This window comes from Pristiophorus japonicus, unplaced genomic scaffold, assembly GCF_044704955.1.
Source record: "Pristiophorus japonicus isolate sPriJap1 unplaced genomic scaffold, sPriJap1.hap1 HAP1_SCAFFOLD_1461, whole genome shotgun sequence".
NCBI classification, from domain to species: domain Eukaryota; kingdom Metazoa; phylum Chordata; class Chondrichthyes; family Pristiophoridae; genus Pristiophorus; species Pristiophorus japonicus.
Window position 1 is genome coordinate 41,150 of NW_027251135.1, and position 23,077 is coordinate 64,226.

The 23,077-nt window shown below is 46.2% G+C and overlaps 1 protein-coding gene and 1 long non-coding RNA gene across 3 annotated transcripts in view; both read left to right on the forward strand.

Annotated features, from left to right (window-relative positions):
- Window positions 1–1,819, forward strand: part of LOC139242734 (zinc finger protein 239-like) — a 37,841-nt gene extending 36,022 nt beyond the window's left edge. For both annotated transcript variants that reach the window (XM_070870494.1, XM_070870495.1), the window contains one exon: window positions 366–1,819. In XM_070870494.1, the coding sequence (XP_070726595.1) occupies window positions 700–1,485 (786 nt within the window). In that variant the 5' untranslated portion in view covers window positions 366–699 and the 3' untranslated portion in view covers window positions 1,486–1,819. The remainder of the gene's footprint in view (window positions 1–365) is intronic.
- Window positions 1–21,554, forward strand: part of LOC139242735 (uncharacterized) — a 55,837-nt gene extending 34,283 nt beyond the window's left edge. Inside the window, exons 2-3 of the long non-coding RNA XR_011589362.1 lie at window positions 21,154–21,176; window positions 21,416–21,554. This is a non-coding gene — a long non-coding RNA (uncharacterized lncRNA). The remainder of the gene's footprint in view (window positions 1–21,153; window positions 21,177–21,415) is intronic.
- The last annotated feature ends 1,523 nt before the right edge of the window (window positions 21,555–23,077 follow it).

Here is a 23,077-nt window from a genome sequence, read left to right on the forward strand (position 1 = left end):
AAAGTGTCGGCAAGGTTTTTCTGAGCATATCAAAGTGGACATTTACTCAGGCCTAAGTTAGTTTGGAGTAACTTTTCGCTGTCTAAACTTACTTAAATGGCCAAAACAGGCGTAAGTGGCTGGAAACGCCCCCTTTTGGAAAAAAAACTGAACTAAAAAGAAATTGAACTAAAAAAAAACTGAACTAACCGACTAAAACTGGAGCAAACTAAATGGGGAGAATTGCGATTTCTAGGATTCTCAAAAAAAAACTAGTTGTTTCAAAAAAATAGGAGCAACTCCTGTCGAAACTTGGTCCCTAGATTGTCTATTCTGAATTTCTGTCTTGTACTGACAGTGATGAGTTTTATTATCTCCTTTTACAGAATATTAGAAGGGGAGATTTTCAGACAGGAAGCACAAACCAAACATCACGTCAAGATCTGACGGAGTCAATCGATTCTTCAGGACCTGAATATCATCGGCCTTTGAAAGTGGAAGGAGAGTTGTTTGCCTGTTCTGCCTGTGGGAAAAGATTTCAAATGTCAGTGTGACTGGAAAGGCACCGAGACACACACACACACCCGAGTGAGTGTTCCACTGCCTGTGGAAAGAGCTTTAACCAGTTACACAGCCTGAAAAAACATCGCACCATTCACCGCGCGGAGAAACTGTAAACGTGTTTTGTGCGTGGACGAGGCTTCAACTGATCATCGAACCATGGAGAGTCACAAGGATACCCGCACCATGGAGAAACCGTGGAAATGTGGTGACTGTGGGAAGGTATTCAGATCACCGTCTGAGCTGGAAATTCATCGACGCAGTCACACTGGGGAGAGGCCGTTGACCTGCCCCGTGTGTGGGAAGGGATTCAGTCAGTCATCCAACCTGCTGATACACCAGCGAGTTCACACTGGGGAGAGGCCGTTCACCTGCTCCGAGTGTGGGAAGGGATTCACTCAGTCATCCGACCTTGTAGTTCACCAGCGAGTTCACACTGGGGAGAGGCCATTCACCTGCTCCGTGTGTGGGCAGGGATTCACTCGGTCATCTCACCTTGTAGCTCACCAACGAGTTCACACTGGGGAGAGGCCATTCACCTGCTCTGAGTGTGGGAAGGGTTTCACTCAGTCATCCACCCTGCTGACACACCAGCGAGTTCACACTGGGGAGAGGCCGTTCACCTGCTCTGAGTGTGGGAAGGGATTCAGTCAGTCATCCAACCTGCTGACACACCAGCGAGTTCACACTGGGGAGAGGCCGTTCACCTGCTCTGAGTGTAGGAAGGGATTCACTTCTTCATCCGACCTGGTGAAACACCAGCGAGTTCACACTGGGGAGAGGCCGTTCACCTGCTCTGAGTGTGGGAAGGGATTCACTCGTACATCCGACCTGCTGATACACCAGCGAGTTCACACTGGGGAGAGGCCATTCACCTGCTCTGAGTGTGGGAAGGGATTCACTCGGTCATCCCACCTGCTAACACACCAGCGAGTTCACAAGTGACTGCAGGAGTTGGAATCTGCTGTTATTGCTGCTGTTAATCACATCCCGACTGAACCATGTTCATTCTGACAGTTGGGGTTTGTTTCTGCTGATAATAACCCTATAACTGGGCTGGACTTTAATATTCTGGATATATTGCTGATTGTGTTCTCGGGACTGCAGTGTCCATTTAAGAAACGCTGTGTTTTATCTTTCCCCTTAATTCAGCGACTCTCAACAGAAATTCAGTTTGCAATAAAATTATGAACTTTTAATTTAATCCTAAACTGATCTTTGGTACAAAATGTACAATAGTGTGTGAAAGTTTCCACTGAATAAAATCTCCAATTAGAAAGAGCTTGCTGACAATTCTTACTGACTTGCACATTACACACAGTGGCCCCTCCATTATCCACCAGAAAGAAGGGGAATGGGAATTGGTGGGGAATCAGTGTCCCCAAATGTTGCCCCTCCCGTCTGGTGTAGCAATCTCCTCGGCACGGGAATGGAGACAAGTCCAGACCAAAACTGTGCGCAGTACTCCAGGTGTGGTCTTACCAACGCCCTGTACAATTGTAGCAGGACTTCCCTACTTTCATACTCTATCCCCCTTGCAATAAAGGCCAGCATTCCATTTGCCTTCTGATTACTTGCTTTACCTGCATGCTAATCTTTTGAGTTTCATGTACAAGAACCCCTCGATCCCTCTGCACGACAGCATTTTGTAATTGTCTCCATTTAAATCATAATTTGCTTTTTTATTTTTCCTACCAAAGGGGATAACCTGACATTTTACCACATTATCGTCCATCTGCCAGATTTTTGCCCGCTCATTGAGCCTATCTATATCCCTTTGTAGATTCTTTGCGTCCTCCTCACAACAACCTATCTTTGTTACACTCGGTCCCTTCATCCAAGTCATTAATATAAATTGTAAATAGTTGAAGCCCCAGCACTGATCCCTGCGGCACCCCACTAGTTACGGTTTGCCAACCGAAAAATGACCCATTTATGCTGACTCTGTTTTCTGTTAGGTAGCCAATCCTCTATCCATTCTGATATATTGCCCCCAACCCCTTGAGCTCTTACCTTGTGCAGTAACCTTTTGTGTGACACCTTCTCGAATGTTTTCTGGAAATGCAAATATACAACATCAACTGGTTCTCCTTTATCCACTCTGCTTGTTACATCTTCAAACAACTCCAGCAAATTTGTCAAAACATGATTTCCCTTTCATAAAACCATGCTGACTGCCTGACTGCAGTATGATTTTCTAAATGTCCTGCTACTACTTCCTTCATGCTGGACTCCAGTATTTTCCCACTGAGATGGTAGGCTAACTGGTCTATGGTTTCCTGCTCTGCCTCCCTCCTTACTTGAATAGGGGTGTTACATTTGCAGTTTTCCAGTCCGCTGGGACCTCTCCAGAATTCAGGGAATGGTAGATTACAACCAGTGCATCCACTATCTCTGCAGCCACTTCTTTTAAGACCCTAGGATGTATGCCATCAGGTCTTGGGGACTTGTCCACCTTTAGTCCCATTTGTTTGCTGAGTACTTTATCTCTAGTGATAGTGACTGTTTTAAGTCCCGCTTCACCCCACCATCACCACCGCAATAGCTCCTTGATTATCAACTGTTGGGATGTTTTTAGTGTCCTCTACCGTGAAGAACAATACAAAATATTTGTTCAAAATCTCCGCCATTTCCGTGTTTCCCGTTATTAATTCTTCAGTCTCATCCTCTAAGGGACCAACATTTACTTTAGCCGCTTGTTTCCATTTTATATACCTGTAGAAGCTCTTACTGTCTGTTTTTATATTTCTTGCTAGTTTGCTCTCATATGCTATCTTCTCTGTCTTTATCATTTTTTTAGTCCTTTGCTGGTGTCTAAAAATTTCCCAATCTTCTGGCCTTCCACTGTGCTTTGCAATATTATATCAGACAGGAGAGGATTGGTGACTGGAATCATAGCAGTTTACAACACAGAACGAGGCCATTCGGCCCATCATGTCTGTGCGGCCGAAAAAGAGCTATCCAGCCTAATCCCACTTTCCAGCTCTTGGTCCGTAGCCCTGTCGGTTAACGCACTTCCAGTGTATATCCAAGTACTTTTGTAAATGCGATGAGGGTTTCTGCCTCTGCTGCTCTTTCAGGCAGTAAGTTCCAGACTCCCACCTCCCTCTGGAGGTTATGCTCGAACTGTGTAAAACACTAGTTAGGACACAGCTGGAGTACTCACACAGTTCTGGTCATTACATTACCCTCTTGGGCCAGCCCGGGCTCACCCCATTGGGCCAGCACAGAAGGCCCAGTATCCAGCAGAGAAAATGAGCAGCTCATTGATTTTATTCTCATCTGCGCACAGTGGGTGCAGAACTGAACCCAACCTTATAAACTGGAAATGCATCGTCGCAGTCACACCGGGGAGAGGCCATTCACCTGCTCTGTATGTGGGAAGGGATTCACTCGGTCATCCCACCTGCTGAGATACCAACGAGTTCACAAGTGACTGCAGGAGTTGGATTCTACTGTAATTGCTGTTCATCGCATCCTGACTGAATCGTGTTCATTCTGTCAGTTGGGGGTTGTTTCTGCTGATGTTAATAACCCCTATAACTGGGCTGGAGTTTAATAGTTTGATATTTCAAATAACAAAGTGTGTCAATATTTGATGTCTCCACTATAAGAGGAGACTGATTTATGTTCTGTTACCAACTGCACCATTTTGGGCCTTTTCTCCTTTTTAACTCGAGGTTATTTCAGTTCTTATATCTTCGGTTACTCTCTGGGACAAGTCCCAGTTCCCCATACCTTCCAGAGTGCCTCTCCTAGCCTTGGTATCCAGGGAAGGTGTTGGTAACATGCCCAGGATCACGAAACATAAAACCCAGTCTGTTAATCACCTTCAGATACTGGACTTAGTGTGTGCCCCACAGCATCTCTCTCACCTTCAAAACACAGGGGAGACAGTTTAAAACCAAGTTGAGAAGGAATTTCTTCTCCCAGAGGGTTGTGAATCTGTGGAATTCTCTGCCCAAGGAAGCAGTTGAGGCTAGCTCATTGAATGTATTCAAGTCACAGATAGATAGATTTTTAACCAATAAGGGAATTAAGGGTTACGGGGAGAGTGCGGGTAAGTGGAGCTGAGTCCACGGCCAGATCAGCCATGATCTTATTGAATGGCGGAGCAGGCTCGAGGGGCTAGATGGCCTACTCCTGTTCCTAATTCTTATGTTCTTATAGAAACATAGAAACATAGAAAATAGGTGCAGGAGCAGGCCATTCAGCCCTTCTAGCCTGCACCGCCATTCAATGAGTTCATGGCTGAACATGAAACTTCAGTACCCCCTTCCTGCTTTCTCGCCATAACCCTTGATCCCCCGAGTAGTAAGGACTTCATCTAACTCCCTTTTGAATATATTTAGTGAATTGGCCTCAACTACTTTCTGTGGTAGAGAATTCCACAGGTTCACCACTCTCTGGGTGAAGAAGTTTCTCCTCATCTCGGTCCTAAATGGCTTACCCCTTATCCTCAGACTGTGACCCCTGGTTCTGGACTTCCCCAACATTGGGAACATTCTTTCTGCATCTAACCTGTCTAAACCCGTCAGAATTTTAACCGTTTCTATGAGGTCCCCTCTCATTCTTCTGAACTCCAGTGAATACAAGCCCAATTGATCCAATCTTTCTTGATAGGTCAGTCCCGCCATCCCGGGAATCAGTCTGGTGAACCTTCGCTGCACTCCCTCAATAGCAAGAATGTCCTTCCTCAAGTTAGGAGACCAAAACTGTACACAATACTCCAGGTGTGGCCTCACCAAGGCCCTGTACAACTGTAGCAACACCTCCCTGCCCCTGTATTCAAATCCCCTCGCTATGAAGGCCAACATGCCATTTGCTTTCTTAACCGCCTGCTGTACCTGCATGCCAACCTTCAATGACTGATGTACCATGACACCCAGGTCTCGTTGCACCTTCCCTTTTCCTAATCTGTCACCATTCAGATAATAGTCTGTCTCTCTGTTTTTACCACCAAAGTGGATAACCTCACATTTATCCACATTATACTTCATCTGCCATGCATTTGCCCACTCACCTAACCTATCCAAGTCACTCTGCAGCCTAATAGCATCCTCCTCGCAGCTCACACTGCCACCCAACTTAGTATCATCCGCAAATTTGGAGATACTGCATTTAATCCCCTCGTCTAAATCATTAATGTACAATGTAAACAGCTGGGGCCCCAGCACAGAACCTTGCGGCACTCCACTAGTCACTGCCTGCCATTCTGAAAAGTACCCGTTTACTCCTACTCTTTGCTTCCTGTCTGACAACCAGTTCTCAATCCACGTCAGCACACTACCCCCAATCCCATGTGCTTTAACTTTGCACATTAATCTCTTGTGTGGGACCTTGTCGAAAGCCTTCTGAAAGTCCAAATATACCACATCAACTGGTTCTCCTTTGTCCACTTTACTGGAAACATCCTCAAAAAATTCCAGAAGATTTGTCAAGCATGATTTCCCTTTCACAAATCCATGCTGACTTGGACCTATCATGTCACCATTTTCCAGATGCACTGCTATGACATCCTTAATAATTGATTCCATCATTTTACCCACTACTGAGGTCAGACTGACCGGTCTATAATTCCCTGTTTTCTCTCTCCCTCCTTTTTTAAAAAGTGGGGTTACATTGGCTACCCTCCACTCCATAGGAACTGATCCAGAGTCAATGGAATGTTGGAAAATGACTGTCAATGCCTTATGTTCTTATGTTCTTATCCACACACTTCCCAGTTGAGGTCACTGGATCGGTATGAAGAGCAGGGACACTGGCTGATTTTTACTCATATTTAGCCCAGTGGTACTGAGGACAATTATAACCCTTGAACTGCTGCCTTGGCTGAGATCAACTAACAGCCCAGCTCAAGGAACGAACTTGGGAACTTCCCAGTCAGTACTGCAGAGTGTTCTAAAATTTGGGGGGTTGAGGGAGGGTCAGAACAGAATATTTTGAAACAAATTTTACTCCACCTTTAACCGAAATCTTCATCACTGGAACATCAAAAACAGTGAGACATTTTAGAAAGGCTCAAGTCACTGAAATAGACAGCGTTACAATCACTGCACAGTACAGAAGGGAGCGACTGTTAATGGGAGCTCTGTTAGTGAAGTCCTCCGACACCCCAAGATAAACTGGACTGTCCCTTTAACTATAAATAGACAGAGAAAGGGGAGTCGCTGCCCCTTAAAATATCTGCCCATTCCCCCAGGCAGTGGGAGGAGGAACAGCGCGCAGTCTCTTTCTATCCTGACCCAGCAAGCACAGCCGGATAGGCTGCCGCAGGGTCCAAAAGTCCACATAAAATTTATACATCGGGTGCAGCAGAACAACTGAAAAGCGCTCCACATCATTCTTCAAGTTTGCTAGTCAATACCACAGATAAATTATCTTCAGCAATTATTTTCCAGCATTTTATTTCCATTTTCTTCACAATGTAATTGCAGAGTGTTTAATAGCGTTACCATTTACTGATAACCCATTGTCTTGTGTGGTCTTGTATAGAAAGTGATGTCACACTGACCATTCTGTTGCCAAGGTGACCATGTCTGTCCACAGTATTCAGTGGGAAAGGGAACTAAATCACACTGGGGATAATGAGCAGCTCCGCACCAGTCTCTGAGCTTTATTCTCCAGTGATCACCTCGCCATCACACAGAAGCTCCTGAGATTTACCCCCAGTGTGTGATAATTGGTGCCAGTGATGGCAACAGTGAAACTGTACCTATACCTGCCGTGAGGTTAATAAATATCTCATTCTCTCACTGGTTATGTCCTTCGTTTGGAAAGGAATGAAACACTTGCAACTATCCAGCGAAATTTGCTCTGTTTCTGTCTCCAGTCTTCTGTTTTCTGACTGTTACTTTCACTGTTTCCTCCCCAACCACTTCCAATATTTGTGGATGTTGTTTAGTGCCGCAATAACTAAGACATGGTCGAGGTTCAATAAACTGAGACAGGGTCTAGTGTAGTATAAACAGAGACAGGGTCTAGTGTAATATAAACAGAGACAGGGTCTAGTGTAATATAAACAGAGACAGGGTCTAGTGTAATATAAACAGAGACAGGGTCTAGTGTAATATAAACAGAGATAGGGTCTAGTGTAATATAAACAGAGACAAGATCTAGTGTAATATAAACAGAGACAGGGTCTAGTGTAATATAAACAGAGACAAGATCTAGTGTAATATAAACAGAGACAAGATCTAGTGTAATATAAACAGAGACAGGGTCTAGTGTAATATAAACAGAGACAGGGTCTAGTGTAATATAAACAGAGACAGGGTCTAGTGTAATATAAACAGAGACAGGGTCTAGTGTAATATAAACAGAGACAGGGTCTAGTGTAATATAAACAGAGACAGGGTCTAGTGTAATATAAACAGAGACAGGGTCTAGTGTAATATAAACAGAGACAGGGTCTAGTGTAATATAAACAGAGACAGGGTCTAGTGTAATATAAACAGAGACAGGGTCTAGTGTAATATAAACAGAGACAAGATCTAGTGTAATATAAACAGAGACAAGATCTAGTGTAATATAAACAGAGACAGGGTCTAGTGTAATATAAACAGAGACAGGGTCTAGTGTAATATAAACAGAGACAGGGTCTAGTGTAATATAAACAGAGACAGGGTCTAGTGTAATATAAACAGAGACAGGGTCTAGTGTAATATAAACAGAGACAAGATCTAGTGTAATATAAACAGAGACAGGGTCTAGTGTAATATAAACAGAGACAGGGTCTAGTGTAATATAAACAGAGACAGGGTCTAGTGTAATATAAACAGAGACAGGGTCTAGTGTAATATAAACAGAGACAGGGTCTAGTGTAATATAAACAGAGACAGGGTCTAGTGTAATATAAACAGAGACAGGGTCTAGTGTAATATAAACAGAGACAGTGTCTAGTGTAATATAAACAGAGACAGGGTCTAGTGTAATATAAACAGAGACAGGGTATCGTGCATTAATAACTGAAACAAGGCCTTGTTTTACACGAGAAACAAGTCTTTAAGAATCTAAAGTTTTTTTGCAATAATAACTGAAAGAGGTGATAGTGTCACACTAACAGAAGCCGGGTCTACTTTAACAATATCAGAAACATACTCTATTGAATGCAACAGAGACAAGATCTATAGTTATAATAATAGAGGTGTGCACTAGAACTGGAATAACAGGGACAGGTTATTTTCCAATCATAGCAGAGGCCGGGTCTAGTGTAACAATTCCAGAGACAGGGGCCCATACAATAAGAGTGGAGACAGGGTCCAGAGTAATAACAGCAAATGCATGGCCCACTGTGAGAGTAACAAAGACAGTGTTTGATCCAATAATAACAGAGGCAGACTCGAGTGTTATACTGAACACAATGCTGGATCTAGTGTGATGGTCACACAGCCAGTATCTAGTGCAACAAAACAAAGATTGGGTCTCATCTAATAGTGTGTGCAAGTCAGGACCTATTGTTATAATCTTATTCACCCCATCACCCCTGTGCTCACTGACCTACATTGGCTCCCGGTTAAGCAACGCCTCAATTTAAAAATGCTCATCCTTGGTTTCAAAACTCTCCATGGCCTCGCCCCTCCCTATCTCTGTAATCTCCTCCAGTCCCACAACCCTCTGAGTTCCCTGCGCTCCTCCAAATCTGTCCTCTTGAGCATCCCCGATTTTAATCGCTCCACCATTGGCGGCCGTGCCTTCAGCTGCCGAGGCTCCAAGTTTTGGAATTCCCCGAAACCTCCACCTCCTCTTTCAAGGTTCTTTTTAAAATATACCTCTTCGATCAACCTTTTGGGAATCTGTCCTGATATCGTTCTCTGTGGCTCTGTATCAAAAATGTTTCTTTTATTGATATCGATCTTGTTAAGCACTGTGAGAAGTTTCACTGAGTTAAAGGCGCTATATTAATGTAAGTTCTGGTTGTTTTATTGTTGTAGCAAATGCTTTGCCGAATGTCTAATAACAGAGTTCGGGCCCACTGCAGTATGAATGGGTGGGGTTAGTGTAATAACACAGGCACGGTCTAGTGTAATGGGAACAGGGGACAGACCATGTCAGCCTTGGCTCAGTGGTAACACTCTCGGCCCTGAGTCAGGGGTTCGGGGTTCAATTCCCAATCCAGAGACCCGAGCACATAATCTAGGCCGAGACTCCAGGTGCCAGTACAGAGGGAGTGCTGCACATCAGAGGTACTGTCTTTCAGATGAGACATCAAACCGATGTCCCCTCGAGTCCATAAGTTGGACATAAAAGATCCCATGGCCACGATTCTGAGAAAGAACAGGTGGAGTCCTGCACAATGTGTATCCCTCAACTAACATCACTGAGAATGGATTATCTTGTCATCATTACATTGCTGTTTGTGGGATCTGGCTGCTGCACTTCCTCCATTACAACTCCTCTCCGTCCACCCGCACCCTAACTCCTCTTCCATCCCTATTCTCCAACCCCTCCTCATCTTCCATTCACTTCAATTGAAAAGAAATAGACAGGTTGTACCAGTGAGGATTTGAAACATATTTACAACAGATTCTAGATATTCTTAGGGTCCCGATCTTTCTCTGTCACTCGAGGAGTCAGATAACAGACTTTATCCTGTGAATACAGCGCTGGTTTATTGGGCCTTGGTGTGGCTACATCTTCATCTTGTTGACTCTAAACCGTTGCCAATTATTTGATGTGATCTGTATACTTGTATGTATTTTTTTTAAATACACAGAGTGGATTTAAATTTAAATTGAACCCAGGTTTGCAGGCGTGATGCTCCAATCACACATCGAAGGTGAGAGAGATGCTGTGGGGCACACACTAAGTCCACTAGCTGAAAGTGATTAACAGACTGGGTTTTGTGTTTAGTGATCCCGGGCGTGTTACTGATACCTTCCCTGGATACCAAGGCTAGGAGAGGCACTCTGGAAGGTATGGGGAGCTGGGATTTGTCCCTGAATAACCAAAGGTATGAGAACTGAACTAATCTAGAGTCAGAAAGGAGAAAAGGCTAAAAAATGGTGGTATAGTATTAGGCCATCCCTCGTATCGAGGATGTCCTGATTCCACACCAAAAAGGGATGAGTTCACAGGTGTTTCAATGAGGGACCTGACATTCGAGGTCCCGAACTACACACTGAAGGGTGGAAGATGCCTGTGCATGGATTCTTTTAATGTGGGGTGGCCGTTGCACACCAGCCACCACACGGGCTTGACAGAGCTAGGTGTTGATCCAGTGGCAAGGGTTAACCAAGATGACTGGAGACCAAGTCCTGCTGCACGGACCTAGTGTGCACGCATGCTCCTACTATCCACGTATCGCAGTGTGGGCTGGCCCATGCTGTTTCTGGGCCTTCGCCTCTCCTGGGCCCCAAAACCTCGTTCCTGGGCCCCGATCTCTCACTGCTCCTGCGCCCCGATCAGAAACAGGACATCCAGTAGTCTCCTCTTATCTTGGAGACATCAAATATCAACACTGTTAATTGAAGTATCAAAATACTAAACTCCAGCCTAGTTGAAGGGTTATTAACATCAGCAGAAACAAACGGCAGCTAACAGAATGAACACAGTTCATTAGGATGTGAGCAACAACAGCGGAATCCAAACTCTGCAATCATTTGTGAACTAGCTGCTGTCTCAGCAGGTTGGATGACCGAGTGAATCCCTTCCCACACACTGACCAGATGAACAACCTCTCCCCAGTGTGAACTCGCTGATGTGTCAGCAGGTTGGATGACTGAGTGAATCCCTTCCCACACACTGAGTAGGTGAATGGTCTCTCCCCAGTGTGAACTCGCTGGTGTACCAGCAGGTTGGGTGACCGAGTGAATCCCTCCCCACACTCAGAGCAGGTGAATGGCCTCTCCCCAGTGTGAACTCGCTGGTGTGTCAGCAGAGTGGATGACCGAGTGAACCCCTTCCCACACATGGAGCAGGTGAATGGCCTCTCCCCGGTGTGACTGCGTCGATGAGTTTCCAGCTCAGATGGGTAATTGAATCCCTTCCCACAGTCTCCACATTCCCACAGTTTCTCCATGGTGCGGGTGTCCTTGTGTCTATGGAGGTTGGACGATCAGTTGAAGCCTCGACCACACACAGAGCACGTGTACAGTTTCTCCCCACTGTGAATGATGCGATGTTTTTCAGGCTGTGTAACTGGTTAAAGCTCTTTACACAGTCATTGCACTGGAACACTGTCACTCGGGTGTGTGTGTGTCCCGGTGCTTTTCCAGACACACTGATGTTGGAAATCTATTCCCACAGACAGAACAGATAAACATTTCTCCTACTTTGAAAGGCCGCAGATAGTCAGGTCCTGATGAATCGCGTGACTCTGTCAGATCTTGATGTGATGTTTGGTTCACGTTTCCCGTCTGTAAATCCTGCCCTTCTAATACCCTGTAAAAGGAATTTACAAACGTCAGCACAGGATAGAAATTGTCAGGCAATCCTAGTTTCTATGGAATATTCTTTCGTCTCTTGTTCCCCAAAGCTGTAAATCCCTGTCCCACTCACTCACCCTCCCTGCTCGTGCTGAAATCCAAACCCAATCGTAACATCTCCATCATTTCATTCCTCCATCCCCAGTTTTCTCCCTCCCTTTGCTCTGGTTGGGTTCAGTTCTACACCCGCTGCGTGCAGTGAGAATAAAATCAATGAGGCAATGATTTTCTCTCCTGGTCACTGGGACCCTGAAGCCCCGCCCACCCTCTGCTCCTGTACCAAGATGGCTGCGCATGCACTGTAGCCTGGGTCTGTCTCCGGGGAGAAAGTCACTAGCAAGATGGCCACGCAGGAGCCCTGATCCCTCCCTGTCCAACATGGCGGCCAGTTACCTGGAGCGACGGGGCCTATCACTCCGTTGCAAACTCGGGACCAGTGGGCTTTTATTCGGGGCCTGTGGGCTTTTATTCAGGACCTGAGGCCTTTACCGAGAGTGATGAAGCTGCTCAGCCCACCCAGGGGTCCAATTACTCCCCTGCACCCACAAGCTCCTACCACCTCGGGGAACCGTCTCTTCCACCCAAGACCATCTCCACCACTGGCACTGCACATGCTCAGAGTACAGCCCAGTCCTGCGCCTGAGCACTGGGCTCCCGTTGTCATTGATAGGGCACTTTCTGCCGTGCGGGGGACTCTAGGTAACGATTCCGCCATTGAAAACCCTAATTGCTGAGCCAGTCTGGGGAGGGCCAATCAGCCCAAGCATTAAACCACCTCATGGGCAAGGGCCACATAGTTCTGAGCATTCATCCACCCCAGGGTCCCGTAGACACGAGTATTAAACCACCCCTGCCATGCAGATATAGAATTTACAGCATAGAAACAGGTCATTCAGCCCAACTGGACTGTGCCAGTGTTTATACTCCATACGAACCTCTTCTCACTCTAATGATCTTATCCCATCCTGTCCCCATATCCCTCTATTCCCTTCTCCCTCATGGATACATCAAGCCTCCCCTTAAATGCTATCTGCTTCAACCACTCCTTGTGGCAACAAGTTCCACATTCTCACCACCCTCTGAGTAAGTAAATTGCTCCTAATTCTTTATTTGATCTGTCAGTGACTATCTTATGTTTCTATCTCCTTGTTCTGACTCAGCCATAAGTGGAAACAGTTTATCCACATCTACCCTATCAAACCTCTTCACATCTTCCTGGTCTTTTCTTAGTCTCCCCTTTTCCAGAGAAAGCCCAATCCCCAGCCCACTCAATCTTCCCTGAGAGTTGCAACCTCTCAATTCTGGTAACATTCTGTAAATCTTTTCAGCATTTTCTCCAGTGCATCAATATCCTTTTATAGTGTGAAGCCCAGAACTACTCTCAGTGCTTCAACTGTGTCTAACCAACGTTCAATATAGAGTAAATGTTACCTCTCTGCTTTTGTATTTGTATTCTGTTCTAGAAATGAGCCCAGTATTTTCTTTGCACTGTTTATGGCCTGTCCAAATTGTGTTGCTAATTTTTTGTGTCTTTTTTCCCAGGTCTTTTTATACCTCTCGTTCATTTAATTTCTTCCCTTCTAAGGAATAAGTGGTCTCCTTATTCCTTCTACCAAAATGAACCAGCTCACATTTCACAATGTTGAATTGCATTCCCCATTCCTCTGCCCACTTTGCAAGCCTGTTTATGTCTTCCTGTATTTTGGTGCATTCCCAACACTATTAGTAATACCATCCAATTTGGTGTCAACTTCAAATTCTGACACCATACTCGAAGTTCTGAGTCTAAACCATGGTAAACAGCACTGGTCCCAGCAGCACAGATCCCTGTGGGACACCACTTCTCACTTTCCACCAGTCCGAAAAACGTCCTTAAACTTCTACACTCTTATTTCTGTTTTGTAGCAATCTTTCTATCCATTCTGCTACGTGAATATGTACTATATATACTATCGGACTGCTTGACCAACATCCAGCACTGGATGGGTAGAAATTTCCTCCAATTAAATATCGGGAAGACTGAAGCCATTGTCTTTGGTTCATGCCACAACCTCCGGTCCCTTTCCACTGATTCGATCTATCTTGCTGGCAACTGTCTGAGGCTGACCAAGTCTGTTCACAACCTTGGTGTGATATTTGATCACAAATTGTGCTTCCCGTCTCATATCCATTCTATCATGAATATCGCCCTTCATAATATTGCCCGTCTCCGCCCTAACTCAACTTATCTGCTGCCGAATGCCTCATCCATCACCTCTAGACTTGACTATTCCAATGCACTCCTGGCTGGCCTATCTAGTTCTACCCTCTATAAAGTTGAGGCCATTCAAAATTCGGTTGCCCGTGGTCCTAACTCTCACCAAGTCCCGTTCTCCCATCACTCCTGTGCTTTCTGACCGACATTGGCTCTCAGTTAAGCAACACATCAATTTCAAAATTCTCGTCCTTGTTTTCAAATCCCTCCATGGGCTTGCTCCTCCAAAGCTTTAGAATCTCCTCCTGCCCTATAATCCCCCAGATTTCAATACTCCACCTATTCTGGCCTTTTGACCATCACCGATTTTAATTGCTCCACCATTGACGATCGCGCCTTCAGCTGCCTCAGTCCTAAGCTCTGGAATTACCGACTTAAATCGTTTCACCTCTCCATTTAACTTCACTTTCCACCTTTTAAGTGTTCTTTAAAACCTACGTAACATGAAGGCACAGCAAGCAATTAGAAAAGCAAATGATATGTTGGCCTTTAATACAAGAGGATTTGAGTACAAGAGTAAAGCCATCCGAATGTAATTATATAGGGCCCTGGGTAAGACCGCACCTGGAGTATTGTGTACAATTTTGGTCTCCTTACCTAAGGAAGGATACACTTGCCATAGAGGGAATATAATGAAGCATAGAAACATAGAAACTAGGAATGCACCACCATTCAATAAGATCATGGCTGATCATTCACCTCAGTACCCCTTTCCTGCTTTCTCTCCATATCCCTAGATCCCTTTAGCCATCAAGGCCATATCTAACTTCCTCTTGAATATATCTAACGAACTGGCATCAACAACTCTCTGCAGTAGAGCATTCCAGAGGTTAACACTCTCTGAGTGAAGAGGTTTCTCCTCATCTCGTTCCTAAATGGCTTACCCCTTATCCTTAGACTGTGTCCCCTGGTTCTGGACTTCCCAACATCGGAAACATTCTTCCTGCATCTAACCTGTCCAGTCCCGTCAGAATTTTACATGTTTCTGTGCGATCCCCTCTCATTCTTCTAAACTCCAGTGAATGCAGGCCCAGTCGATCCAGTCTCTCCTCATATGTCAGTCCCGCCATCCCAGGAATCAATCTGGTGAACCTTCGCTGGACTCCCTCAATAGCAAGAACGTCCTTGCTCAGATTAGGAGAATAAAAAACTGAACACAATATTCCAGGTGAGGCATCACCAAGGCCCTGTACAACTGCATTAAGACCTCCCTGCTCCTATACTCAAATACCCCAGCTATGAAGGCCAATATGTCATTTGCCTTCGTCTCCACCTGCTGTACCTGCATGCCAACTTTCAATGACTAATGTACCATGACACTCAGGTCTCGTTGTACCTCCCCTTTTCCTAATCTGCCGCCATTCAGATAATATTCTGCCTTCATGTTTTTGCCACCAAAGTGGATAACCTCACATTTATCCACATTATACTGCATCTTCCATGCATTTGGCCACTCACCTAACCTGTCCAAGTTACCCTGCAGCCTCGTAGCATCCTCCTCACAGCTCACATCGCCACCCAGCTTAGTGTCGTCTGCAAACTTGGAGATATTACACTCAATTCCTTCATCTAAATCATTCATGTATATTGGAAATAGCTGGGGTCCCAGCACTGAGCCCTGTGGCACCCCACTAGTCACTGCCTGCCATTCTGAGAAGGACCCGTTTATCCCTACTCTCTGCTTCCTGTCTGCCAACCAGTTCTCTATCCACGTCAATACATTACCCCCAATACCATGTGCTTTAATTTTGCACACTAATCTCTTGTGTGGGATCTTGTCAAAAGCCTTTTGAAAGTCCAAATATACCACATCTACTGGTTCTCTCTTGTCCACTCTAGTAGTTACACCCTCAAAAAATTCTAGAAGATTTGTCAAGCATGATTTCCCTTTCATAAATCCATGCTGACTTGGACCAATCCTGTCAATGCTTTCCAAATGTGCTGCTATTTCATCTTTGATAATTGATTCCAACATTTTCCCCACTACTGATGTCAGGCTAACCGCTGTATAATTCCCCGTTTTCTCTCTCCCTCCTTTTTAAAAAAAATAGTCTTACATTAGCTACCCTCCAGTCCATAGGAACTGATCCAGAGTCGATAGACTGTTGGAAAATGATCACCAATGCATCCGCTATTTCTAGGGCCACTTCCTTAAGTACTCTGGGATGCAGACTATCAGGCTCTGGGGATTTATCAGCCTTCAATCCCATCAATTTCCCTAACACAATTTCCTGACTAATAAGGATTTCCTTCAGTTCTTCCTTCTCAGTAGACCCTCGGTTCCCTCGTGTTTCTGGAAGGTTATATGCTTATATGTGTCTTCTTTCGTGAAACAGAACCAAAATATTTGTTCAATTGGTCTGCCATTTCCTTGTTCCCCATTATAAATTTACCTGAAGGCTCGCCAGACTGATTCCTGGGATAGGGGGATTTACCTATGAGAAGAGATTGAGTAGACTCGGCCTATATTCTTACAGGGCTTGATAGGGTAGATGCAGGGAGGATGTTTCCCCTGGCTGGGGAGTCTAGAACCAGGGGTCACAGTCTCAGAATAAAGGGTCAGCCATTTAGGACTGAGATGAGGAGAAATGTCTTCACTCAGAGGGTGTTGAATCTTTGGAATTCTCTACCCCAGAGAGCTTTGGAACCTCATTTATTGAGTATATTGAAGACAGAGATCAATAGATTTTTGGATGTTAAGTGAATCAATGGATATTGGGATAGTGGAGGAAAGTAGAGTTGAGGTTGAAGACCAGCCATGATCTTACAGAAAGGCAGAGCAGGCTCGAGGGGCCAAATGGCCTCTCCTGCTCCAATTTCTTATGTTCTCCTCGCCCAATCTCATGTGCCCTGACATCTCTTGGGCTTCAAGGTCCCAGTGACTAGCAGAGAGACAACAAATTAGAACCATAGAATGGTTACAGCACAAAGAAGGCCATTCGGCCCGTCGAGCCTATGCCGACTCTCAATTAGTCCCTCTTCCCCGCCTGTAAATTATTTTCCATCAGATATTTATCCAACTCCCTTTTGAAAGATAAGATTGAGTCTGCCTCCACCACCCTTTCAGGCTCTGCATTCCCGATCTGAACCACTCGCTGTATAAAAAAAGTTTTTTCTTAGGTCACCTTTGGTTCTTTTGTTAATCACCTTACTCTATATGTCTTCTGGTTCTCGACCCTTCTGCCAATGGGAACAGTTTCCCTCTAGATACATGTCCAGACCCCTCATGATTTTGAAAACCTCAATCAAATCTCCTCTCCATCGTCTCAGCTTCAATGAGAACAATCCCAGCTTCTCCAGTCTATCCATGTAACTGAAGACCCTCATTCCTGGAATCATTCTCATAAATCTTTTCTGCCCTTGTCTAAGGCCTTCACAGCCTTCCTAAAGTGTGGTGACCAGAATTGGACACAAAACTCCAGTTGGGAGCCGAACCAGTGTTTTATACAGGTTCATCATAATTTCAGGATCTTGTAAGCCTTTTTAATTGCTTTCTCAAACTGCCTTGCCACCATCAACGATTTAGGCACATTTACTCCCAGGTCTCTCTCTTCGTGCACCCTTTTCAGGATTGTAACATTTAGTTTATATGTCCTCTCCTCATTCTTTCTACCTCATCCATTATACTACTAGGTGTATTCTATAGACCACCAAATAGTGGGAAAGATATGGGCTACAGGGAAAGGGCAGGGGAGTGGGTTGAGCTGAGAGTCGGCACGGGCTCGACGGGCTGAATGACCTTCTGTGCTGTAACGATTCTATGATTCTAAAGGGCCATTAATGGCCTCTTTAAACATCGATTGAGACAGACAGACTTGCATTTATATAGCGCCTTTCATGATCACTGGACGTTCCAAAGTGCTTGCACCCAATTTTCAAGTGCAGTCACTGATATAAAGTGGGAAATGCGGCAGCCAATATCTACAATATAAGAATGACCAGATAATCTGTTTTAATGATGTTGATTGAGCGATGAATATTGGCCAGGGAACCAGGGATAACGCTCATCTTCAAAATTGTGTCATGGAATTTTTTACGTCCACCTGAGAGAGCAGAAAGGACCTTGGTTTAACGTCTCATCCAAAAGACGGCACCTCCAACAGAGCAGCACTCCCTCAGCACTGCACTAGAGTGTCAGCCTAGATTTTGTGTTCAAGTCTCTGGAGTGTGACTTCAACCCACAACCTTCTGACTCAGGTGTGAGAGTGCTACCCACTGAGCCACGGCTGGCTCGCACACACACAGGAGGGGATGAAAGAGGAAAAGACCAACACATATTCCAATATGTGAACGAAAGCTAGCCTGTGGGACCCACCAACTGAATCTATATCCTCTCAGCTGGTGAATAGTGTGTTGGGACAAAGAGATGCTCAAGAAACCAGAGGGCTTTCTTGACTGTTTCTATCCTCCCACCCAATATCATGTTGCTTTCTCAAAAGTTGCTCTATTTTTATTTTGAAAAAGATTAATTTTTTTTCGGGGAGGGTTTGGAAATAGCCAAACAACCCATCAGCAGAAACTTTAAAAATGTTGTCTCTTGTCGCCCTTTCCCAGCACTGGGGTAGTGAAGCTGATTTTCAGGCCCAGCTGCCGCACAGGTTGGTTGAAATAACGAACAGTAATGGTGGCTAGCGTACCCACAAATCCCCGCGCTATAGAAAGTGCTCCGGCCCTAGCGCTGAGTTGTGGCTGACATCGCGCAAGCGCCCCCTGTACCCCCGACAACGGCACAAACACCACCCGAGAGCCCGGATCACCGGCGGAAAGTGAGTTTTATGAGGGTTTTTAAAAATAAATAACGGAGTGAAGCGCGGGCGGGGAAATAAATAGAATACAAACCGCAGAGTCCGGGCGCCCTCCGGCACCGAGCGCAGAGTCCGAGCGTCCCCCAGCACCGAGCACAGAGTCCGAGAGCTCCCCGGCACCGAGTCTTAGCGCAGAGTGATCATAGTACTTTGCTTATAATTATTTCTGTGCTGCCCCATTGATTAATATCTGCCGGAACTCACATTGCAATCCAGTTACAGTTTCATGTTGTGAGTGTGTGGGTGTGTCTGGTACGGTGGGTGTGACAGTCACTGTGTGTGTGAGTGGCACTGATGTATAGTTCCAGTATCTGACACACGAATCGGAATGTTCAACTACTGACAATCATAGAATCCCACAACACAAATGGCCCATTGTGTCTGTGCGGCTCTTTGAAAGAGCTTTCCAATTAGTCCCACTCCTCTTTCCCCACAGCCTTACATTTATTTCCTTTTCAAGTGTATTTCCAATTCCCTTTTTAAAATTACTATGGAATCTGCTTGCTCCACGCTGTCATTCAGTGCATTCCTGATCATCACAAGTCATTGTGGAACATCATCAACATTGGCAGTCCCTCGGAATCGAGGAAGACTTGCTTCCACTCTTAGAATGAGTCCTTAGGTGGCTGAATAGTCCAATACGAGAACCACAGTCCCTGTCACAGTCGTTAAGGGTAAGGGAGGGTGCGACAGGTTTGCTGCATGTTCTTTCCGCTGCCTGCACTTGTCTTCTGCATGCAATCGACAATGAGACTTAAGGCACTCCGCGCCCTCCCAGAAGCACTTCCTCCACTTAGGGCGGTCTTTGGCCAGGGACTCCCAAGTGTCAGTGGGGATGTTGCACTTTATCAGGGAGGCTTTGAGGGTGTCCTTGTAGCATTTCCTCCGTCCACCTTTGGCTCATTTGCCATGAAGGAGTTCCAAGTAGAGCGCTTGCTTTCGGAGTCTCGTGTCTGGCATGCGGACAATGTGGCCTGCTTAGCGGAGCTGATCAAGTGTGGTCAGTGCTTCAATGCTGGGGATGTTGGCCTGGACGAGGACACTGATGTTGGTGTGCCTGTCCTACCAGGGAATTTGTAGGATCTTGTGGAGGCATTGTTGGTGGTATTTCTCCAGCGACTTGAGGTGTCGACTGTACATGGTCCATGTCTCTGAGCCAACAGAGACCCAACAGAGGGACCTTGGAATGCATGTCCACAGATCCCCAAAGATAGCAGGACAGGTAGATAAGGTTGTTCAGAAGGCATATGGAATACTTGCCTTCATTCACTGAGGCACTGAATACAAGAGAAGGGAGATTACGCTTGAACTGCATAAAGCACAAGTTATGCCACAGCTGGAGTACTGCATACAGTTCTGGTCACCACATTACAGGAAAGATGTGACTGCACTAGAGAGGGTGCAGAGGAGATTTATGAGGATGTTGCCTGGACTGGAGAATTTTAGCTATGACAAAAGATTCGATAGGCTGGGGGTTGTTTACTTTGGAACAGAGGAGACTGAGAGGAGACCATATTGAGGTGTATCGAATTATGAGGGGTCTAGATAGAGTGGATAGGAAGGGCCTATTTCCCTCAGAGGGGTCAACAATCAGGGGGCATAGATTTAAATCAATTCCTAGCAGGTTTAGAGAGGATTTGAGTGGGAAATGCTTCACCCAGAGGGTTGTGGAGATCTGGAACTCACTACCTGAAACGGTGGTAGAGGCAGAAACTCTCATCGCATTTAAAAATACTTGAATATGTATTTGAAGCGACGTAGCCTTTAAACCTATGTACCAAGAGCTGGAGTGTGGGATTAGGCTGGATAGCGCTTTGTCGGCCGGCACGGACACAATGGGCTGAATGGCCTCCTGCCGTGCTGTACATTTCTGAGATTCACTGTTAAAACAATCCCCACACTCCTTTGAGATTTGTGTATGTGACCCCCAGGTCTCTGTTCCTGCACCCCATTTAAAATTGTACCATTTAGTTTATATTGCCTCTCATTCTTTCTTCCAAAATGCATCACTTCACACCTCTCTGTTTAAAATGTTATCCGCCCTGTATCTGCTCATTTCACCAGCCTGTCGATGGCCTCCTGAAGTCTTTTACTAACCTCCTCACTGCTTGTGTTTTATTTATTTCAGGAGGAAGCTTGTCGGAAGAGGAGGTAGGACATGTTCTTTACTGAAACTCTGCAGTTTGGTAAAGTGTTTATGGTCAATTTATAACATCAACTGTGTAATATTTACAGGATTAGTGAGGACTATCTCAAGCTGTCAGTAGCAGATGACACCCTGCCTATCAGAAAGTTCAATGGCACTTTACAATACACAATGTGGAGAGACATGATAGACGACATTAACCCCAGTAAATCTCCTATATTCCTTTTCCTGCTTTATATCATAGGTGGTCCCTTGAACGAGGATGACTTGCTCCAGTGTTCCAGTCCTGAACTTCAATTGAGTGGGTGGAAGATACCTGTGCCTGGATTTTTTTTTTTTTTAAAAACGTGTGGTGACCGTTGCACATCAGCCACCACACGGGCTTGACAGAGCCAGGCCTTTATCCAGAGGCAAGGATTAACCAGGACTGGAGACCTGCTCTGCTGCACGGACCGAGTGCGCGCACATATCGCAGTGTGGGCTGACCCGTGCTACCTCTGGGCCCTCGGCTCTTCTGGGCCCCGTACCCTCATCTGTCGCACCTCCGCCGCGATCTCTCGCCGCTCCTCCGCCATAAACGTTCACCCCATCTCGCCACAAACACTCACTACTCATCCACCCCGACCTTCCCACTCCTCTGTACCTGGGTCCTGCCAATGTTCCTGCCCACGTGCCAAAACAGCAATCAGGATTTTGATGACGTCACCCAGTCGCCCATCTCAAAATCATTGCACACTTGGAGCAGCTCGCGCTGGAGGTTGGAGTGGTCCAGCTCTTATACTTGCCGACCTGTTCTTTCGCATTTCTCAATCCAGATGAGAAAGGCCTAAACCGGCTTCCAGACCCTGGATTAAAAGATCGCTGATGTCCATGTCTAGTCTGGAAGTCAGGAGTCTTTGCATTGGATAAGTGAGGGCTTGGGATGATCTTACTGAAGTATTCAAGATCCTTAGCCACAGAGAGAAGATAAACATCCAGAGGTTTAACACAGTCAGAGTCGACAACAAAGTAGCGATAGTCTCGAACTCAGAGAATGGCGGGAAAATATAGCGGGGGGAGGGGGAAGGAGATAGGATGGTGGGGGAGGGGGAAGGAGATAGGATGGTGGGGGAGGGGGAAGGAGATAGGATGGTGGGGGAGGGGGAAGGAGATAGGATGGTGGGGGAGGGGGAAGGAGATAGGATGGTGGGGGAGGGGGAAGGAGATAGGATGGTGGGGGAGGGGGAAGGAGATAGGATGGTGGGGGAGGGGGAAGGAGATAGGATGGTGGGGGAGGGGGAAGGAGATAGGATGGTGGGGGAGGGGGAAGGAGATAGGATGGTGGGGGAGGGGGAAGGAGATAGGATGGTGGGGGAGGGGGAAGGAGATAGGATGGTGGGGGAGGGGGAAGGAGATAGGATGGTGGGGGAGGGGGAAGGAGATAGGATGGTGGGGGAGGGGGAAGGAGATAGGATGGTGGGGGAGGGGGAAGGAGATAGGATGGTGGGGGAGGGGGAAGGAGATAGGATGGTGGGGGAGGGGGAAGGAGATAGGATGGTGGGGGAGGGGGAAGGAGATAGGATGGTGGGGGAGGGGGAAGGAGATAGGATGGTGGGGGAGGGGGAAGGAGATAGGATGGTGGGGGAGGGGGAAGGAGATAGGATGGTGGGGGAGGGGGAAGGAGATAGGATGGTGGGGGAGGGGGAAGAGATAGGATGGTGGGGGAGGGGGAAGGAGATAGGATGGTGGGGGAGGGGGAAGGAGATAGGATGGTGGGGGAGGGGGGAAGGAGATAGGATGGTGGGGGAGGGGAAGGAGATAGGATGGAGGGGGAGGGGGAAGGAGAGAGGATGGTGGGGGGAGGGGGAAGGAGATAGGATGGTGGGGGAGGGGGAAGGAGATAGGATGGTGGGGGAGGGGGAAGGAG